The sequence below is a fragment of the Neoarius graeffei genome, chromosome 27 (assembly GCF_027579695.1).
Source record: "Neoarius graeffei isolate fNeoGra1 chromosome 27, fNeoGra1.pri, whole genome shotgun sequence".
Lineage (NCBI taxonomy): Eukaryota > Metazoa > Chordata > Actinopteri > Siluriformes > Ariidae > Neoarius > Neoarius graeffei.
Window position 1 is genome coordinate 14454019 of NC_083595.1, and position 19872 is coordinate 14473890.

At 46.4% G+C, this 19872-nt stretch overlaps 1 protein-coding gene across 1 annotated transcript in view; it reads left to right on the forward strand.

Moving 5' to 3' along the window:
* The window catches only part of pth2rb (parathyroid hormone 2 receptor b), a 158825-nt gene that overhangs the window by 113337 nt on the left and 25616 nt on the right, over positions 1-19872 (forward strand). The window contains exon 15 of the mRNA XM_060911211.1: positions 11874-12012. Within this exon, the coding sequence (XP_060767194.1) occupies positions 11874-12012 (139 nt within the window). The remainder of the gene's footprint in view (positions 1-11873; positions 12013-19872) is intronic.

Sequence of the window (19872 nt, forward strand, 5' to 3'; positions counted from 1 at the left end):
GTCGAGATAAGCGGCCGCATAGGTGGCGTGGGGCCGGAGGACCCTGTCCATCAGCCGCTGAAACATAGCAGGCGCCCCAAACAGCACAAACGGAAGTGTGACGAACTGGTGTAAGCCAAACGGTGTGGAAAAGGCCATTTTCTCCCGGGATAATGGAGTCAAGGGTATCTGCCAATATCCCTTCATCAAATCCAGTGTCGAGTAAAAGCGAGCCGTGCCTAGTCGATCGAGCAGCTCATCAATACGAGGCATTGGGTACGCGTCGAATTGAGACACCGCATTGACTTTTCTATAGTCCACACAGAACCGGACCGACCCGTCGGCCTTGGGAACCAAGACCACCGGGCTGCTCCAGTCACTGTGGGACTCCTCGACGATGCCCATTTCGAGCATGGCCTGAAGTTCTTCCCGAGCCACCTTTTTTTTGTGTTCGGGTAGCCTATAAGGGCAGCTACGCACTACCACCCCCGGGGGCGTCTCTATGTGGTGTTCTATGAGATTAGTGCGACCGGGCAGGGGTGAGAACACATCCGAAAACTCGGCCTGCAACTGGGCGACCTCCGTGAGTTGGGTCGGGTAGAGGTGGTCTCCACAGGGGACCGGAGAGGTACGTGATGCCAATGTCCCTTTTTGAACCTCCGGCCCCAGCTCCGCCTTCTCTGGAACTACCGACACCAACGCCACGGGGACCTCCTCATTCCAGACTTTAAGTAGATTGAGGTGGTAGATCTGTAGTGCCCCCTCCCTGTCTGTTCGCCTTACCTCATAGTCAACGTCCCTGACTCGCCGTGTGACCTCAAAGGGTCCTTGCCACTTGGCGATTAATTTGGAGCTCAACGTGGACAACAGGACGAGTACCTTATCTCCCGGAGTGAACTCTCTAAGGTGCGTGCCCTTGTTGTACAGGCGGGCTTGCCGTTCCTGGGCCAGCCGCAAATTCTCCTGAGTTAGGTGGGTGAGCATGTGGAGTTTTGCGCGCAGGTCCATAACGTACTGAATTTCGTTTTTACTCTGGGAAGGTCCCTCCTCCCAATTTTCCCGCAGTACATCTAAGATGCCGCGCGGCTTACGCCCATATAATAATTCAAACGGGGAGAACCCCGTGGAGGCTTGGGGGACCTCTCGCACTGCAAATAACAAGGGTTCGAGCCACTTATCCCAGTTACGTGCGTCCTCACTTACGAATTTTTTGATTATATTTTTGAGGGTGCGATTGAGCCGTTCAACTAAGCCGTCCGTTTGTGGGTGATAAACGCTGGTGCGGATCGGCTTAATACCCAGTAGCCCATACAGTTTGCTCAGTGTTCGTGACATAAACGAGGTGCCTTGGTCAGTCAGAATCTCTTTCGGGATTCCAACCTGGGAGATGACGTGGAAGAGGGCCTCTGCAATACTGCGTGCTGAGATATTGCGAAGAGGCACTGCTTCCGGGTATCGCGTTGCATAGTCCACCAGAACCAATATAAAGCGGTACCCTCGTGTTGACCGATCTAATGGCCCGACGAGATCCATCCCAATTCTTTCGAATGGGGTCTCGATTAATGGTAGGGGGCGCAAGGGCGCTTTTGGAATGGCCGCTGGATTTACTAACTGGCATTCACGGCACGCCGTACACCACTTACGGACGTCGCCGCGAATCCCCGGCCAATAAAATTGGGCCATTATCTGGGCTAGTGTCTTATCCTGCCCTAGGTGTCCAGCCATGGGATTAAAGTGAGCCGCTTGGAATACCAATTCCCGGCGGCTCTTTGGAATTAATAACTGTGTGACTCGCTCTTTTGTCTGAGTGTCCTGCGTCACTCGGTATAATCTATCCTTCAAAATGGAAAAATAGGGGAAGGACGGGGTGGCGTTTGGCTGGAGCGTTTGACCATCGATTACTCTCACTTGGTCAAACGCGTGTCGCAGAGTCTTGTCTCGCGATTGTTCTAGTGGGAAATCCACGAGGGATTCCCCAACAGAAAGAGGAGGAGCCGGCGGCTCCTCGCTCTGTCGCGGAGATGACGTAGACGGCTCTGCGACCGCTGCTCCAGCCAAAGCGACACCGGGACCTCCCCCTGTCAAACGGCAGGACCCACTCTTTACTAGGTGCGTCATCAAACCCTGAAATCCCGGCCAATCAGTCCCCAAAATTAAAAAGTGGGTAAGGCGAGGATTAACCGCCGCCTTTACTATAGATTTTTCCCCTCTGAAATATATGTGGACCGACACCAAAGGGTACCTGTGAACATCCCCGTGCACACACACAACACCTTCACCCCCTGTGCTCCCCCCAATGCCTCGTCTTGCACCAGACTTTGGCGGATCGAGGTCTGATTGCAACCCGAATCCACCAACGCCTGATATGTAGCCCCTTGTACACTCACCGGTATGCGATACGCTCCGGCCTGATCGAGGGCAGCTTCTGGCGCGTCGGGGATCCGCACCACCGCGCCCACCTCCATTGCTGCGCACTGTTGCTGCAGGTGGCCCGGTTCCCCGCAGCGCCAGCAAACCGGCCCGGGTCTTCCCTCTGCAGCTGTGCTCTGGGGCTCACTCACCTGAGGGGGGGAGAGACAGACACAGAAGGGAGAAACGGGAGGGCACCACGGGTGCGGCAGTCCGGCTGGGGTGGAGCCAGCCCCCGCCTCCGTGGTGGGGGAATGGGGCGAGGACGGGACACAGAAGGGGGGGGAGGAAGAGAGAGAGAAGAGGAGAGAAGAGACGACGTCGTCGGTCGTCCTGCCGCCAGAACAGCCGCCAAATGATCCTCCGCCAGTCCTACGCCCTGATCCAGCGACGCCGGGCGGTGGCACTGGACCCACTCCGCGGTCCCGGCTGGTAAGCGGGCGATGAATTGCTCCAGCACCACCTGATCGATGATTCCCTCGGCGTCGCGATCGTCGGCCCTCAGCCACCGCCAACAGGCGTCCCGGAGCTGCTGGCCGAACGCGAACGGCCGACCGACTTCCTCCATCCGCAGCGCGCGGAAGCGCTGGCGCTGTTGTTCGGGCGTGTGCCCCACACGCTGGAGGACGGCCCGGCGAAGGTCTGCGTAGGCCAGCCGGCGGTCGGTGGGGAGCTGTAGTGCGGCCAGCTGCGCCTCTCCCGTCAGGAGGGGGAGGAGGCGCGCCGCGCGCTGCTCCATCGGCCACCCCGAGGCTTCGGCGACCTGCTCGAACAAGGTGATGAACACCTCGGGGTCGTCCTGCGGGCCCATCTTGGTCATGGTGAGGGGAGACGGGCCCGCGGCCGGGGTGCTGGTGGACCCCGCCGACGCGAGGAGATGCCGGAACGCCTCACGATCTTCCTGCTGGGCCAGCACCAGGGCTTCAAAGCGGCGCTCCTGCTCCTTTCGGAGCGTGATGAGTGCCTGGTGCTGGCTCTGCTGAGCCGTGGCGAGGGCGTGGACCAAGTCCGCGAACGGGGAGGATTCCATGGGACTGCAAGCTTGGTGCTCCACCTTTTCCCGGGTTTCGGCACCACTGTAGCGCTTTCGGCATGTGGGTGGAGCACAGAGGACGGCAGGACAATGCTTCAGGTATAGACAAGGCTTTTATTTCGTAACTTTTCAGTTAGATCACCGGTTTCTCGTAAGCGCCGTAACACACACACACACACACACACACACTCGGTGTTCTGGTCCTGGGTTGCGCTCCCTCTGCTCTCCCTCTGCCTCCTTAAATAGGGAGCGGTTACTGGGAAAACACACAAAACACAGGTTAATCACCGTCAGGTGTAGCGATTCTGCCACTCACCTTCCCTGGCTCCGCCCTCCTGTCACAGACCGGCGCTTGACCACGCCCCTGCTGCCACATTCAGTTATGTAATTTTCAAACTTCTTTGAGCTTTTGAACCAGTCTAAAAAAAAAAACCCAACAAATTTTAATAGTTAAAGATGAAGAATGTAATCAAACCAGTGAAATGATAATAGCACTTTGTGAAAAATGCTATAATAATTCTTGAAAAAAATACTTTCTTGCCATCAAATACTTTCATTCCATATTTTGTTGCTTTTTTGTATTTTGGAGGGGGGGGGGTGTTTTTGAGCGGAGTTTTTATTTCATCCTTGGTTGGTTCAGCAACATGCTCCACCATTTTGTTTTTCTCTACTCACGGTATATGAGCTGATAGCCTAGTAGTAGAGTAGCCAATCAGAGCGCACGATTGCTCATATTCAGTGAATGTGGATAGAATAATAAAGAATATTAAACATTTCATGGAGAAAATGAAAGTTACTCACAGCAAACTGAAGCTACAACAAAGCAACAAAAATACCAGAGGAGATGCTGTCAGTTATTCGTCCCTGAAAGAAATTACATGAATGGAAGCACAAGCCACCAGGATAGATGTGGTCATGTCATGCTGAAATTACAGTATTCAGTAATCAATGTTTTCATTCAACTTGTAAGTACTAGTTTGACATTTATGTCATAATACAGTTTAAATATCTAAAACATAGAAAATGGCTTCAACCGTAACCAGGAACAAAATGTAAGAATGTAACCTGATTTAACTCTAAACATACCTATGAAGCATTCTATTTTCTAGTAATGTAACAAACAGTGTTGTAAATGAAATCTCTTAAAGCTAGATGGCCTTTTGATTTCATAAAATTGGTGAAATTTAGTTCCCTCTGAAATTTGGTCATTGTAATATATGTTTATTTCTGTAATATCTTAAAACAAACAAACAAACAAAAAACCCAGGCCATTCTGTGGCTGGGAACTGATTTAATTTGAGGGGATTCCCGAGCAAATAATTTGCATGAAATCGCTCACTTCATGCTGTCAAGAAGACAGAGGTTCCTCCTACTCAAGGATGATGGAAGGCAGGCAGGTCTCTTGTGGGTGTTGGAACACAACTTGATTGTGGTATACTAAAGGTGCCATGCAAACTATCTATTTGGCTGTGATGGCTTTATGATTCCAAATAATGCATCCACCATTCTAAGGCCTCTTATTTTGCTGGACCAAAAATCGACCCTGGCACACAAAGGAGGGTTAATCAGGCAACACGTATCATTCCAATAGCACTTCACGACATGTATAAACCATCTATCCATCCATCCATTACCACTTATCCTGTGCAGGGTCGCGGGCAAGCTGGAGCCTATCCCAGCTGACTATGGGCGAGAGGCAGGGTACACCCTGGACAAGTCACCAGGTCATCATAGAACTGACACATAGAGACACACAATCATTCACACCTACGGTCAATTTAGACCCAACCTGCATGTGTTTAGACTGTGGGGGAAACCAGAGCACCTGGAGGAAACCCATGTAGACATGGGGAGAACATGCAAACTCCACACAGAAAGGCCCCCATCAGCCACTGGGCTCGAACCCAGAACCTTTTTGCTGTGAGGCAAAAGTGCTAACCACTACACCACCATGCTGCCCATGTATAAACCAAGTTAGCAGAAACTCGCCCCATATCCTGCCCCTTATGTCACACTGCCACTAGTAATGTGTCAGTCAGTCCCCTTCCAGATGTGTCAGATTTTGCAACACTAGCAGTAAATTAGCTAATGCATCTGCAGCAGTGGACATTTGACCACCAGCAACATGACGTAGGTATCAGTGGCAGGGTGTGATTGAGCTTAGGCCTGTCTAAATCTCCCTTAAAAGCTATCAGTGAAATTCTTGACCTATAAGCAAAGGTTGCTTTGCACCATCCAAGCCTACTGCATCTTTAGAGTAGCTACAACAGCTAGTTTAGAGCTTGTCAGGGGTACCTGTGATGCTCCTGAGACAGGACTTGGATATCATGTTTCAGCTTGTAGGTTATTTTCAGCCTTGAAGAACCTCTCAGATGCTGATATACACATACTAGTATTGTGCTATCTGGTAATAGCTAAGAAGAAAGATTAGCCATTGAGATATGAAAACGGCTCTGTTGAGCGTCCTTAAGATCACCCATCTTGGCTTCCAGGAGATTTAAACACCATCTGCTTGAGCAGAACTTTTGCAGCATGGTTGTTTTGGTGGGGAAATAATCAATCAATGCAGTAAATCCAATCCAAATGAAGAGAAAATAGGGTATACATTTACAATGCAGCTAAACAGGACCAAAGGTTGGCTAGAAGGAGGAGAAAGCACTGAAAAACAGACCAACCCTAAAGAAAAAGATGACAAGTAAGAGCCAATTACCAAACTATAAGAAGCACATTGCAAGCCCATAGGCACAACATAGCAAAAGCAGTGTTAAACCAACAAGCTAACAGACACCACAGTATTGTTATATGAACAAGTGTTGCCAGGCAAAACAAACCTCACCCGGCAGCACTTATTTTATACCTATATTTTGATAATGGTAATATTTCTCAATCATCAGCTGTCAGGTTATAGTCCTATGAAAATCCATGACCTTGAGTTTGACATTTCAAAGTCACTCATAGCATCAAATGAAAGTCCATATGGGACTTCTGATATGTTGATAATGGTAAATATCTGGCTATCATTAACCATTTTAAAGTTATAGCCCTTTGAAAACCCATGACCTTGAGTTTGACCTTTCAAGGTCACTTAAGGTCAAAGATCATGGTGCCAAATGAAAGCCCATATGGCACTTCCTATAAGTTGATAATGGTAAATATCTGTCTACCATCAACCGTTTTCAAGTTACAGCCCTCTGAAAATCCGTGACCTTGAGTTTGACCTTTCAAGATCACTCAAGGTCAAAGATCATGGTGCCAAATGAAAGGCCATATGGGAGTTCCTATATGCTCATAATAGTAAACATCTGTCTATCGGCAACCGTTTTTGCATTATAATGGAAAATTTTATTTTGACCGAAAGGTTGAGCTTTCCGGTGACCTTGACCTTCACTTTAACTCGATTACCCCCAAAATTTAACCAGGTAATCTATGGACCATTGCACACGTACCGTGAAAATTTGAAGTCAATTGGTGTAACTGTCTAGACGCTAGATTGTTAACAGACAGACACACAAAAACAAACGAAAAGTTGTGCAGAACACGATACTTGCGAAAATCACAAAGAAATGGAAGTTACGGCCGATTAGGTGTTTTTACAAGATTTGACCTTGGTGACTTTGACCTTTGACCCACCAAAAACTAATGATGTCTTTGTGTGACCCTAGTGAGTTGTCCTGTGTATTTTGGTGAAGGTTGGTCAAGAAATGACGGCGCTAGAGCACCAACAAACAAATGGACAAACAGACAGATCAGCAAGTAACAAACCTCACTGATTACAATACCTTACCCCACTTACTCCATCACAGGCGAGGTAATAACTCATGTAAAATGCACAAGCAATAACTCACCAAGGTACAAGAAAATGAAAGGAGGCTATACCCAGTTTTGGAGGACTGGTCACCTGTAGCTCTGGCCACAAGCTGTACTGTGGAAATGTATATATAAAGTATATGCATAGATCAGTAGAAGAAAGGGAAAGATAGCTGTATTCTGCCAAATACTGTACTGTTTCTTGCATATTTACATGACTTTGTAGGTACGATAGTACTACACGTCAGCACTGTTGCTATCAATTTTAGATCACTCCCTGTTACCCATAATGTTATAACTGCACAATACCTCAGTTATTTGTTTTGAAAATATACTATTCATTCATTCATTCATTCATTCATTCATCCATCTGTGCATTTGTTCATTAATTAATCCTTCAAAGAGGGACCAACTACAGAAGACCAAGTGTTGTACTGAAAGCCATTTACTTCAATGGGGTCTTCAAAGCGCTCATTTTTTGTGCTGTTTTTCTGCTGAATGAGAAAAAAATAGTCAAAACAACAGATTAGCAAAAAATAAGTGTTTAAATCAGAAGAGTGACATTAAGTAATATTAAATTGTTAGTAGAAATGGTATAGTGGGACAATGGGATTCATTGTCATGTTTATTGTTTACGTATTTTCTTTATGTAACCTTTATTTAACCAGGAAAGTCACTAAGAACAGGATTCATATTTACACTGGTCAACTGGCAAAAGGCCTCTTGAGGAAACAGGGTAAGGGCTAAAGATGACAAAAGGTAACACGAGTGCCATGCAGTCTAATACACAAACATCCAATAGATAAACAGATAGCTAACAAACAGCACCATCAGGCAGTGCAACAAAAACAATACAACAATACAGACGAACAGAAGTAGCAAATATAACCTGTAAGCGAGAGAAGGGGGAAAAACAGTATACCTGAGACAACATTAAAAGTTTACAGATATTACAGTTGGGAGAACAGCAGGTGGCATGGCGGTGCAGTGGTTAGCACTGTGGCCTCACAGCAAAAAGGTTCCGGGTTTGAAACTCACAGTCGATGGGGGCTTTTCTGTGTGGAGTTTGTATGTTCTCCCTGTGTCTGTGTGAGTTTCCTCCGGGTGCTCCGGTTTCCTCTCGCAGATCAAAGACAGATTAGGTAAAATGCCCAGGGGTTGCACAAGGCAGTGTATACTTAGTGCTGGTCTGAAGCCCGGATAGACTGGGAAGGTTTGCATCAGGAAAGACATCTGGTGTAAAACCCTATGCCAAATCAAATGTGGATCAGAAAAATTGGGAAGGATGATCTGCTGTGGTGATCCCTGACAGGAGCAGCCAAAAGAAGATGATGGTTGGGAAAACAGTTACATTTATCAGTGAAAATATCCATAATAGAGTCTTTGAAAATTGACAAGGGGACAAGTTTACCATACTTTACACTAAATAAGATGAGCAGCATGGATGTTATAAGCAGTAGTTTGCACCAAGTGACACAAATAATAAATAGGAGACAGACCTAGGAGGGTTTGGACGGATGGGTAAGGATGGCCAAATAACAGAGGAATAAAGAGTACAGTGATGTTTTAAAGGGGGCATCTGTAGCAAATTGGATAGCAGAGGGATACTTCTGGAGTACATCCTTGCAGGCTTTTATTTAATATATATATATATATATATATATATATATATATATATATATATATATATATATACACAGTATCTTGCAAAAGTATTCATCCCCCTTTGTGGTTGTCCTGTTTTGTTGCATTACAAGCTGGAATTAAAATGGATTTTTGGAGGATTAGCACCACAACATGCCTAGAACTTTTAAGGTGAAAATTGTTGTTTTATTGTGACCCAAACAATAATTCAGATGAAAAAAAAAAAAAACAGAAAATGTGCACAGGTATTCACCCCCCCCCCCCCCAAAAAAAAAGTCAATACTTTGTAGAGCCACCTTTTGCTGCAATTACAACAGCAAGTCTTTTGGGGTATGTCTCTATTAGTTTAGCACATCTAGCCACTGGGATTTTTACCCATTACTCAAGGCAAAACTGCTCCAACTCCTTCAAGTTAGATGAGTTGCGTTGGCGTACAGCAGTCTTCAAGTTATGCCACAGATTCTCAATTGGATTGAGGTCTGGGCTTTGTGGGCCATTCCAAGACATCTAAATGTTTCCCTTTAAACCACTCCAGTGTAGCTTTAGCAGTATGTTTAGGGTCATTGTCCCACTGGAACATGAACCTTCATCCTAGTCTCAAACAGGATTTCCTCCAGAATTGGCCTGTATTTAGTACCATCCATCTTTCCTTCAGTCCTGACCAGTTTTTCTGTCCCTGCAGATGAAAAATATCCCCACAGCGTGATGCTGCTGCTACCACCATGCTTCACTGTAAGAATAGCGTTCTCAGGGTGTTGGGTTTGCGCCACACATGGCATTTCCCATGATGGCCAAAAAGATCAATTTTAGTCTCATTTGACCAGAGAATCCTCTTCCATGTGTTTTAGAGAGTTTGCCACATGCTGTTGGGCAAACTCCAAACGTGTTTTCTTAAGTGATGGCCAGAAAATAACCACTCTTCCATAAAGCCCCGCTCTGTGGAGTGTACGGCTTTAAGTGGAAAGATACTTCCATCTCCGCCGTGGATCTTTGCAGTTCCTTCAGTGTTCTCTTTGGTGTCTTTGTTGCATCTCTGATTAATGCCCTCCTTGCCTGGTCTGTGAGTTTTGGTGGGTGGCCTTCTCGTATCTGGTTTGTAGTGGTGCCGTATCCTTTCCATTTTGCTATAATGAATTTAATGGTGCTCCCTGGGATATTCAAAGTTTGGAAAAAAAATGTTTTATATATATATATATATATATATATACTGTATATATAGACACACACACACACCATATCAGTAGGTCACAATTTAAGGTCAAATCTAGAATAATATTATATATAATATATTAACCCAACCCTGATCTATACTTCTCAACAACTTTGTCTCTGACCTGTTTGGAGGCTCCTTGGTCTTCATGTTGCTTGTTTAGTAGTGTTGTAGAGTCAGGGTCCTTCCAGAACAGGTTGATTTATACAGACATCATGTGACAGATCATGTGACACTTGTACACAGGTGGATCTTAATCAACTAATTATATGACTTATGAAGTGAATTGGTTGGACCAGCTCTTATTTAGGGGTTTCATACGAAAGGGGGTGAATACCTATGCACACTCCAGATTTCTGTTTTTCATCTTAATTATTGTTTGTGTCACAATAAAAAACAAATTTTCACCTTTAAAGTGGTAGGCATGTTGTGTAAATCAAATGGTGCTAACCCCCCCCAAAAATCTATTTTAATTCCAGCTTGTAATGCGACAAAACAGGGTGATAAAACAGACACCAAGGGTGATAAATACTTTTGCAAGACACTAATATATATATATATATATATATATATATATATATATATATAGAGAGAGAGAGAGAGAGAGAGAGAGAGAGAGAGAGAGTGGGGTGCATTTTATACAAGAAGCCAATTCTAGATTTGACCTTAAAATGTGACCTACTGACATGATGTGATAAGGATAGAGTGCTATCTAACCATCTACACAGGTATTTATATTCAGTGACCTGGTCTAGGAAAAGTCTGTTGAGCATGGTCATATTTTGGGCTGGGAGGGGGACAACACCTTTCCTACTGAACCACATGACCTTGGTCTTGGTGGATTTTAATGAGAGGTTTAAAGTAGAGAAAGCCTGCTGGACAATAAAAAAATATCCTGAATTAATATAAATACTGCATCAAGGGAGGTACCAGAAGCATAAAGGACTGTTATCATCATAAAGGTGACTTGACAGCTCTCGGGTCCTTTAACCAAGAGTTTGTTTGTTCATTCGTATGACTCTTCAATTAGGTTATATGGGGACATTGCAATTGCCAAACCATGCTGCTGTATCATCGTCAAGGTCGATAAGGCCCTTGCAATCATGTGATGGTTTATAGAGTGGACACTCCTGCACTATATTGTTTGCAGCACACCACATGGACATTCATCATCATCTCTGGCACCAATAAGATGCAGAAAGGCTCGTGTCTAGTGTTTTCCCACAGCTGGTCCTCAGATGGTTTAAGCGGACCCATGGACAACATTCCAGGTCCTGAGCCAGAGGCTTATGAACTCACGCAGATGTGTAGAAGACTGAGCCCATTCTTTTTTCTATCTTCCGTTGACCCAGGATGTCATAAGTGGGGAGCGGTCATGGAGAAGTTGTGCTCTGATGACAGAGTGATCCCTTTTTATGCGTTGGGGTAAGGGCCCCTCTGGGATAGCAGGCACCAGGCTAGATGGCTCATCTCCCTTTTCAGCAAGTTTCAGGATAAGATGGTCACTATGAGTGAGAATAAAATACAAAGCAAATGCAGTCTTGGTCTTGGCACACCTTTATTCTTGTGCATGTTGTGGCCTGACCTAGACCGGGCTCTAACAGATGATAAAACACTGGATTTGTCTTTAGAAAATTATTTTCAAGTGCATTCCAAATAGCTGGTACTTTTGATCCAGAGAAAAGGGGGATCGTTTTGAGTCGTCAAATGTCTTCCGTGATTCTGAGGGAACAGTGCATAATAATGGTCACAATGATCAGAATGGACCACATCCTTTCTCTCTCTGTATAGGAAACTGGCGAAATCCACACTGGTGTTGGTGCTGGTGTTTGGGGTGCACTACATTGTGTTTGTGGGGATGCCACACACTTTTACCGGTCTGGGGTGGGAGCTACGCATGTACTGTGAGCTATTCTTCAATTCTTTTCAGGTAAAAACATACACTCATACAATCCCCCCACAATGCAAGATACCATACATATATAAGACCTGTGTAACTGTCTTGATTTGATTGGTTCGTGAGTTACTGATGTATTTAAGACAATGAGTATGTAGGAAAGTCAAAAAAAAAAAAAAGTCTAGTTCATGTTTTAGGAGAATGCAAATATGATTGATTTACCTCCCAAACACTAGAATGCATAGAATCAGTTCAAATGAAACGTCTTAATAGTCAGCTTAATAGTCATAGGATATAATGGCCAAGTGATTTTGATAATGCATTGGGAAATGGCTTAACTAGTAAGCAGGTTTACAAATGCAAGCTTCAAATGATCGTGTAAGGAAAGTACTGTATTTATAAGCATCCTGCTTACAAGCCGCTTCATGAGCAAACTTTCCCTAACTGTAGTTCTATTTCATTTCTCCTGACCGCCAGAGGCGATGCTTAAAGCACCCGGATGTCCATCACATGCGCATGCAGTTCGAGTGTGTATACCAACAAAGTCGCTTGCGACAGGGGTGACGTATGTCACTGCACCGGTACTTAAGGTGCGTTCACCACGGAAGCGTTCTCTTGCATCTTCTCGTGCAGAGCAGGTTTTCGAGTTATATTATTTTTCTAAGAGCAATCGCTGGAGTCTTACAAACCCTTAACGGGTTGGAGCTGCGTTTTTTCGCCCTCTTAAGACTGCGATTTGCCATTTGGTTAAGGTAAGAAACCGTTTATGAGTACGTTCGCTGACTTTGGCAGCTAGCAACTTCTAATTATAAATTTCAGTTTTACCGCGATCATAGGGGTGTTTTCTCGCCTTGTAGCGAGCTAATAAGTATCGTTTTGTTGCAAGTATGACACTTATTTGGTGCTTGTGTGCGCTCCTGATTCGCACTGTAGCTTGTTTACTTCAGCTGATTGCTGAGTGAGTTCGCTCTGACTTCGGCAGATAGCAACCTTTAATTATAAGTTTCAGTTTCACTGCAATCATAGGGGTGTTTTCTCGCCTTGCAGCGATCTAATAAGTATCATTTTGTTGCAAGTATGACACTTATTTGGTGCTTGTGTGCGCTTCTGATTCGCACTGTAGCTTGTTTACTTCAGCTGATTGCCTAAACGCGGCTGGGTGAGTGTGTTCGCTCCTGACTCCGCCGCGGATATTTCATTTTGGTTGCTTGGCTCTGTATTGGTACTTCGACACTGCTTGTTTACCGTCACCTAATCCATATTTAGGTAAGTAGAATAAACAGCGGTCATGTTTATGTGCTGATTGTCTCGAAGCTTTAAGGTAAGTAAAGTATTTTCAACTAAACCGGTTATGAGTGAGTTCGCTCGGACTTCGGCAGCCAGCAGCTTCTAATTATAAGTTTCACCGTGATCATATGGATATTTTCTCGCCTTGTAGCGATCTAATAAGTATCGTTTTGTTGCAAGTGTGATACTTATTTGGTGTTTTTGTACGCTTTTGATTTGCACTGTAGCTTGTTTATTTCAGCTTTGATTGCTGATTACCTGAACGCGGTTGGGTGAGTATGTTCGCTCCTGACTCCGCCGCGGATATTTCATTTTGTTTGCTTGACGCACTGCTAGGCTTGCTCAGCTGGAAAGCAGTTTGGGCTCTCGACTGCCCCCAGCACCGAGTGACTACGCTCTGCCTCCTAAGTCTAGGAAGCGCCCTAAGCAGCCGTCACTTGAGGCTCCCTGTAGGCCCAAGTACCAGAAGGTGGACCCCTTGGCGCATCGAGTGGGCACCTTGGCTTCTTTTTGTATTGTATTGATTTATTTTGCAATAAAAACATATACATAACATGTAAACATATAAATATTGCGGAGGATAACACAAAAGTAAAAATACTTATTTCCATTGTGGTCCTTCAGAGCTTGCTAAGATTAAGGCTTTGCTCTATAACCTACAACTGCCTGAGGCACGGCCTGCTGATGCTCTCGCCTCTGCTGCCTCATTTACTCCTCCTGAGCCACAGCCTCTGGTGCTGTCCCCGGCCGCGGAGCTTCAAGAGGAGGACGTGCTTTCCACTATGGTCAAGCCTGCGATAAAAATGGCGCTAGCCCGCCTGGGGTGGGACACGGCGCCATCTGAAGTACGGATGCAGAGTGCCTTTTTTAGACTCCCCCTCTGCTGTTTTCACTGTTCCACCTTCAGCTCCCTTTATTGAGGAGCTGTAGAGATTCAGGATGCGTCCAGTCAGGGTCTGGTCAGCATGCCAACAATCGAACAGGCCCTTGCGGCCCTGATCCTTTCGCCGGACGAGGCGTTGAGACCCGACGCTCACTGTCCACGGCCACAGTGTCGTTTGACCGATGACTTCATTGGGAAGAGCTATGATGCTGCAGCATGGGCTGCACGCATAGGCAATTAATTATCTCACCTGATCCTGGCCCAGTCTCAGGCTCTTCAGTCTTCTGGAGCAGACCCATCACTGCAAAGCCTAAGCGAGGCCTCGCTCCAGGCATTTGCTTTCATGTCCAGGGAGCTGGGCAGACTAATGTCGTCTTTAACTCTTGCCAGGTGTCAGGTATGGTTGGCTCAGTCACCACTCTCAGATCCCTGCAGGAGGGCCCTCTGCACTCTCCCAGTGATTCCGGGACAGCTCTTTGGTGACGCTGCACAGGCACATCGGGGTACAATCCCCCCCCCAGGGGCCGTAGGGGGCGTGGAGGCAGACGTTGACTACTCCACTCCGGCGGTCGGACATGTCACCAGTCAACAACTCGCCTACTGGGAAGTGGTAACATCGGACCCCTGGGTTATATCCACCCTCTCTCAGGGTTACAGCATACAATTCAGATGCAGACCGCCGAGAGTTCAAGGGGTCAAAATGACTATAGTAAAAGACCAGGCCAAAGCTCTGGCACTATGCCAGGAGGTCTTGACCCTCCTGAAAAAGGGTGCCATCGAGCCATTAGATCCACCTTCACAAAACAGTGGGTTTTATTCCACCTATTTCACCATCCCAAAAAAAGGGGGTGGGCTTCGCCCCATACTGGATCTGAGACATTTGAACGACCACCTCAAGGTCTTCAAATTCCGTATGCTGCGCACATCCGACGTCTTAAACAGCATCAGACGGGACGATTGGTTCACAACAATCGATCTAAAGGATGCATACTTCCCAGAATCTTTATGAGATTCGTCGTGGCAGCACTGTCCCTACTTCAGAGCAGGGGAATGCATATCCTCCCCTACCTGGATGACTGGTTGATTTGTTCTCAGTCAAGGGTAGACGCGCTCGGCGACCCAGCCGTGCTGGTTTCTCACATCACCAAACTTGGGCTCAGGGTGAACCACGCCAAGAGCTCCCTCACACCCAGCCAGAAGACTGTTTTTCTTGGCCTTCAGCTGGATTCTCAGCTGTTGAGGGCAACCCTGTCTCAGTGACAGGTGAGCGATATTGTCCGACGGTTACATCGCTTCAGGAAGGGACGAACCCTGACCTTCAGGTCTTTCCACACACTACTAGGTATGCTCACCGCGGCCTCCTCACACTCAGGCCTCTACAAATCTGGATGAACAGCCTTGGTTTACATCCACAACATCACAGGCACAGGCCAGTCAGAATCACGGCCAGTTGCTCCTCATGTCTACGCCCATGGAGAGAGCGCTCTTTTCTAACACAGGGGGTCCCCATGGGGTCCATACCCTCTCACAGAGAAGTAGTCGCCACCGATGCATCACTGATCGGCTGGAGCGCAGTGTGGCAGTGCAAGACTGCCCGGGGCGTATGGGCCCCACAACAGCGAGGACAACACATCAATGTGTTAGAGCTGCGGGCCGTCTTCCTCGCCCTGAAACATTTCCTTCCAGTTTTAGCGGGTTGGCATGTCCTTATAAAGACCGACAATACATCTGTGGTCTATCATATAAACCACCAGGGCGGCACCAGGTCACTACCTTCCCTGAAAACTCACTCGGCACCTGCTGACATGGGCTTACCCTCGTCTGGTGAGCCTGAGGGCAATGCATTTACCAGGAGTGAGGAACACTGCTGCAGTTCTTCTGTCCCGACAGAACCCCGACCCAGGGGAGTGGAAGCTGCACCCGGAAGTGGTGCAGAGTATTTGGCTGCGATATGGCAGGGCAGAGGTGGACCTTTTCGCCTCCCAGGCCACGACACATTGTCCCCTGTGGTTTACACTGAAAGAAATGTCAAGCCCCTTGGGCCAAGACGCACTGGCACACGAGTGGCCACAGCAGCTCCTGTATGCTTTCCCACCACTCCCGCTAATTCTGCCCACTCTTGAGAGGATCCTCAAGGAGGGCCACAGGGTGCTGTTGATAGCCCCCTATTGGCCGGGGAGAGTCTGGTTCCCTACCCTGTACGGGTTGCTGTACAAGGAGCCTTGGTGTCTCCCTGCACGGATGGACCTCCTCTCACAGATGGGGGGTCAAATTTGGCATCCGAACCCAGCACGGTTGCGGCTGTGGGTGTGGCCTCTGAAGGGCCTGACCCACTGCTAGCAGAATGTGAGTCGACCGTTGTGCGGACCATCCAGTGTTCCCGCGCACCTTCCACTAATGCGCTCTATGCCAATAGGTGGAAGCTCTTTGTGAGTTGGTGCCAAGCACGCCATCAGGAACCGGCATGTTGCCCGATACCGGTGATTCTCAGCTTTTTACAGTCTCGTCTGGACGAGGGCCTTGCACCCTCCACCATCAAGGTGTATGTAGCGGCTATATCCGCAATGCACAACAGGGTAGATGGGCTGACTGTGGGATCCCACACACTGGTGAGCCGCTTTCTTAAAGGTGCTCAGCGCATAAGACCCCCTCAACGCAGTCCAAGACCAGCTTGGGACTTGCCTCTGGGTTTAAGTGCACTATGTAAACCTCCATTTGAACCCCTACAGGGGACGGAGCTCAAGTGGCTATCTTTAAAGACAGCATTCCTTTTAGCTATGGTGTTGGCTAAGAAAGCGGGTGAACTACACGCCTTGTCTATCGGCCGGGAGTGCTTACGATAGAGCCCCGATGGCACGGGTGTAACATTGTGGCCTAACCCTTCGTTTCTGCCCAAGAACTTCTCCTCTTCGTACACCAATCAGCCCCTTAGCCTGGAAGCCTTCAGACCACCGCCTGAGGAGAATGTGCAGGGCCAAGATCACGTCCTTCTTTGCCCAGTTCAAGCACTGAGGACATACATTGACGCGACTGCTGCATTCCAACAGTCGAATGCACTGTTTGTGTGTCACACTGGACATAGGCGCAGCCACGCATTGTCCAAACAGAGAATCTCGAACTGGATCGTGGAGGTCATTAGCCATGCCTACACTAGCAGCAGCCTCCCGGTCCCTCCCCACATCCGAGGCCACTCCACTTGGAGTGTGGCTGCATCATGGGCGGCTCTACGTGGAGTTCCACTCTCTGATATCTGCGCCGCTGCCTCATGGGTCTCAACTTGCAAGTTTGCAAGGTTTTATAGGGTTAATGTGGCCATGCACAATCCACTGGCCACAGCCACCCTTTTCAGCCATTCATAGGGTAAGTAGGTCTTCCTCGTGACCCTGTTGGTATTAGTCATCCGGGTGCTTTAAGCACCGCCTCTGGCGGTCAGGAGAAATGAAATAGAACGATGGTTACGTATGTAACCGCGGTTCTATGAATTTCGGATGACTGCCAGAGCTTGGCCGTCACTCGGAAGGCTGACAAGAAGACTGCCAAGAGAACGCTACTGGGGTGAACGCACCTTAAATACCGGTGCAGTGACATACGTCACCCGTCGCAAGCGACTTTGTTGGTATACACACTCGAACTGCATGCGCATGTGATGGACATCCGGGTGCTTTAAGCACCGCCTCTGGCGGTCATCTGAAATTCATAGAACCGTGGTTACATACGTAACCATCATTATACCATTACCATTAATTTTTTTTAGTTTGAGACATACAATGAGGGGAAATAAGTGTTCAGAGACTATTGTTTTAGTTATTTTGTATATCCTCCTCAAATTTTACATAATTGACTATGTATTTACAAGCATTAACTATTATATGTTTAAAGAAATTATGGAAAATGTACAGTATTTTTGGATTCTGTATTTAAAAAGAAAAGAAAAAAAAAGGTTAAAGACAGTTGATGCATGTTTCACCAAAACAACAACCTCAATCATACAGCCAGAATACCCCAAGAAAGCTTTACATGGCCAAGCCAATCTCCTGATTTATGGAGCATTTTGAAATGGTGAGTCCATTAGTGGGGCCCTTGGAACCCTGGAGAATTTCAGATGATTTGCCAAGAGATAGAAGAGGAATGGGGCAAAATTGAAGCAAAATGCTGCAAAAAGTGAACTACTTCTTCCCAGAGAGGTTTCAATGCTGCAATTGCCAACACTAGCTTTGCGACAAAGTACTGATGTTGGTATATTGTTGCATCCGAATACTTTTTTCCCTATAAATACAAATTATTTTTGTACATGCACAAATGTCACATTCATATGTCCTCTGAATATTCTTGTCAACCCAAGCGTCTCAGGTGGCCTGGTTGGTCCTATTGCTGGGTTTCACATGACGTCACATCCGCCTCATTAGTTATTCCAAACTTTAACTGGTGGTCTACCAAAGCTCAGGTGACAAAGCGTTTGTCCGGAGAAGGTGCATTGCTCGCATGAAAAATGCCTCACGCTTGCATTGTTTTAGGTTGTTTGAATCGATCAAACTGTGAAACTGATAAAAGTTTCTTCAGGGTTCCCCATGAACTAATAAAAAAGGGTGAACAAACACAGGATTTCATAAAAAGATGTCGAGAAAGGTGGCTTTTGAACCTCTCACAGAAATCGAAGGGAGCTGAGTTGAAGCATGCTCGAGTTTGCAGCGATCACTTCGTGAAAGATTTGTATATCCCTCTCAGCTATGTCCTTAGTGTTTTCCAAGTACTTTACTTGCTATGTGTCGTTATTTTACGGTACTTTTTTTAGTCATGAAGCGCTAAAGTCCCCAGCTGGTTCTTTGTTTCCTCCTCACTCCTCACAAAGTTCATTTGCATGAAGATTGCGACAAAATTCTTACACAGCCATACAGTTGCAATGTGCCATGATCACTTCTCCATCTTGTTTAACTAAGATCCAGGTCTTTAAAGGGGTATCTGATGATCTTTGTGAATGATTTACCTGAGAGATAAGAGCCAACACAAGTGAGAATCAAGCAAACTGTTGTTTGTTTACACTTCAACTTGCAGCGCTTCGTTGTAAAGGCGCGAAAGAAAAGGTTAAAAAAAATATACTTACACAGGCAAAAACAATACGGGATTCATTCGGCAGCAACTTGATACCGAGGTCCTTTACCCAGCCACATACAAAAAAGTTGTAAGCCTTCATACCCGTCCACGCTTTCATTTGTTTTGCGGTGTAGAAGAATGTCTGCAAGATAGTTCGAGATGTCAGGGAACTCGACTGAAGGGTAGTTTTCGAGATCATATGACAAATCCTTCTTTCCCAGACTGTAGGGGTCGATTCCATTGCACATAGCAATCTTCTGAATATACCTAAAGCAAGCAGTGGCTTCTAGATTATGAGCATACTCTGATAAGTTATCGCTAGTTGTTTGCACTACGGCAGCCGTTTAGACCACCAGCTATTTCATTTCCGGTAAAACCGCTAAAAAAAGTCATGTGACTGAAACCCAGCAATACTCATTCTTAAACCCATGGTTATATCCAGTATGTAGCCAAAAATTCTACTTCATTTTGTTCTAGAATAACTGCACCCACACAAACGTTCAGAAAAAGAAGAAAAATGTCACCCTTTTCCAATGCCTGATTTTTTTATTTCAAAGACTGTGCTATCGCCCAAACATAACAGGCCAGCTGGGAATTAAAGGACTCGTTTATTTTGCCTGTGTGTATTAGAG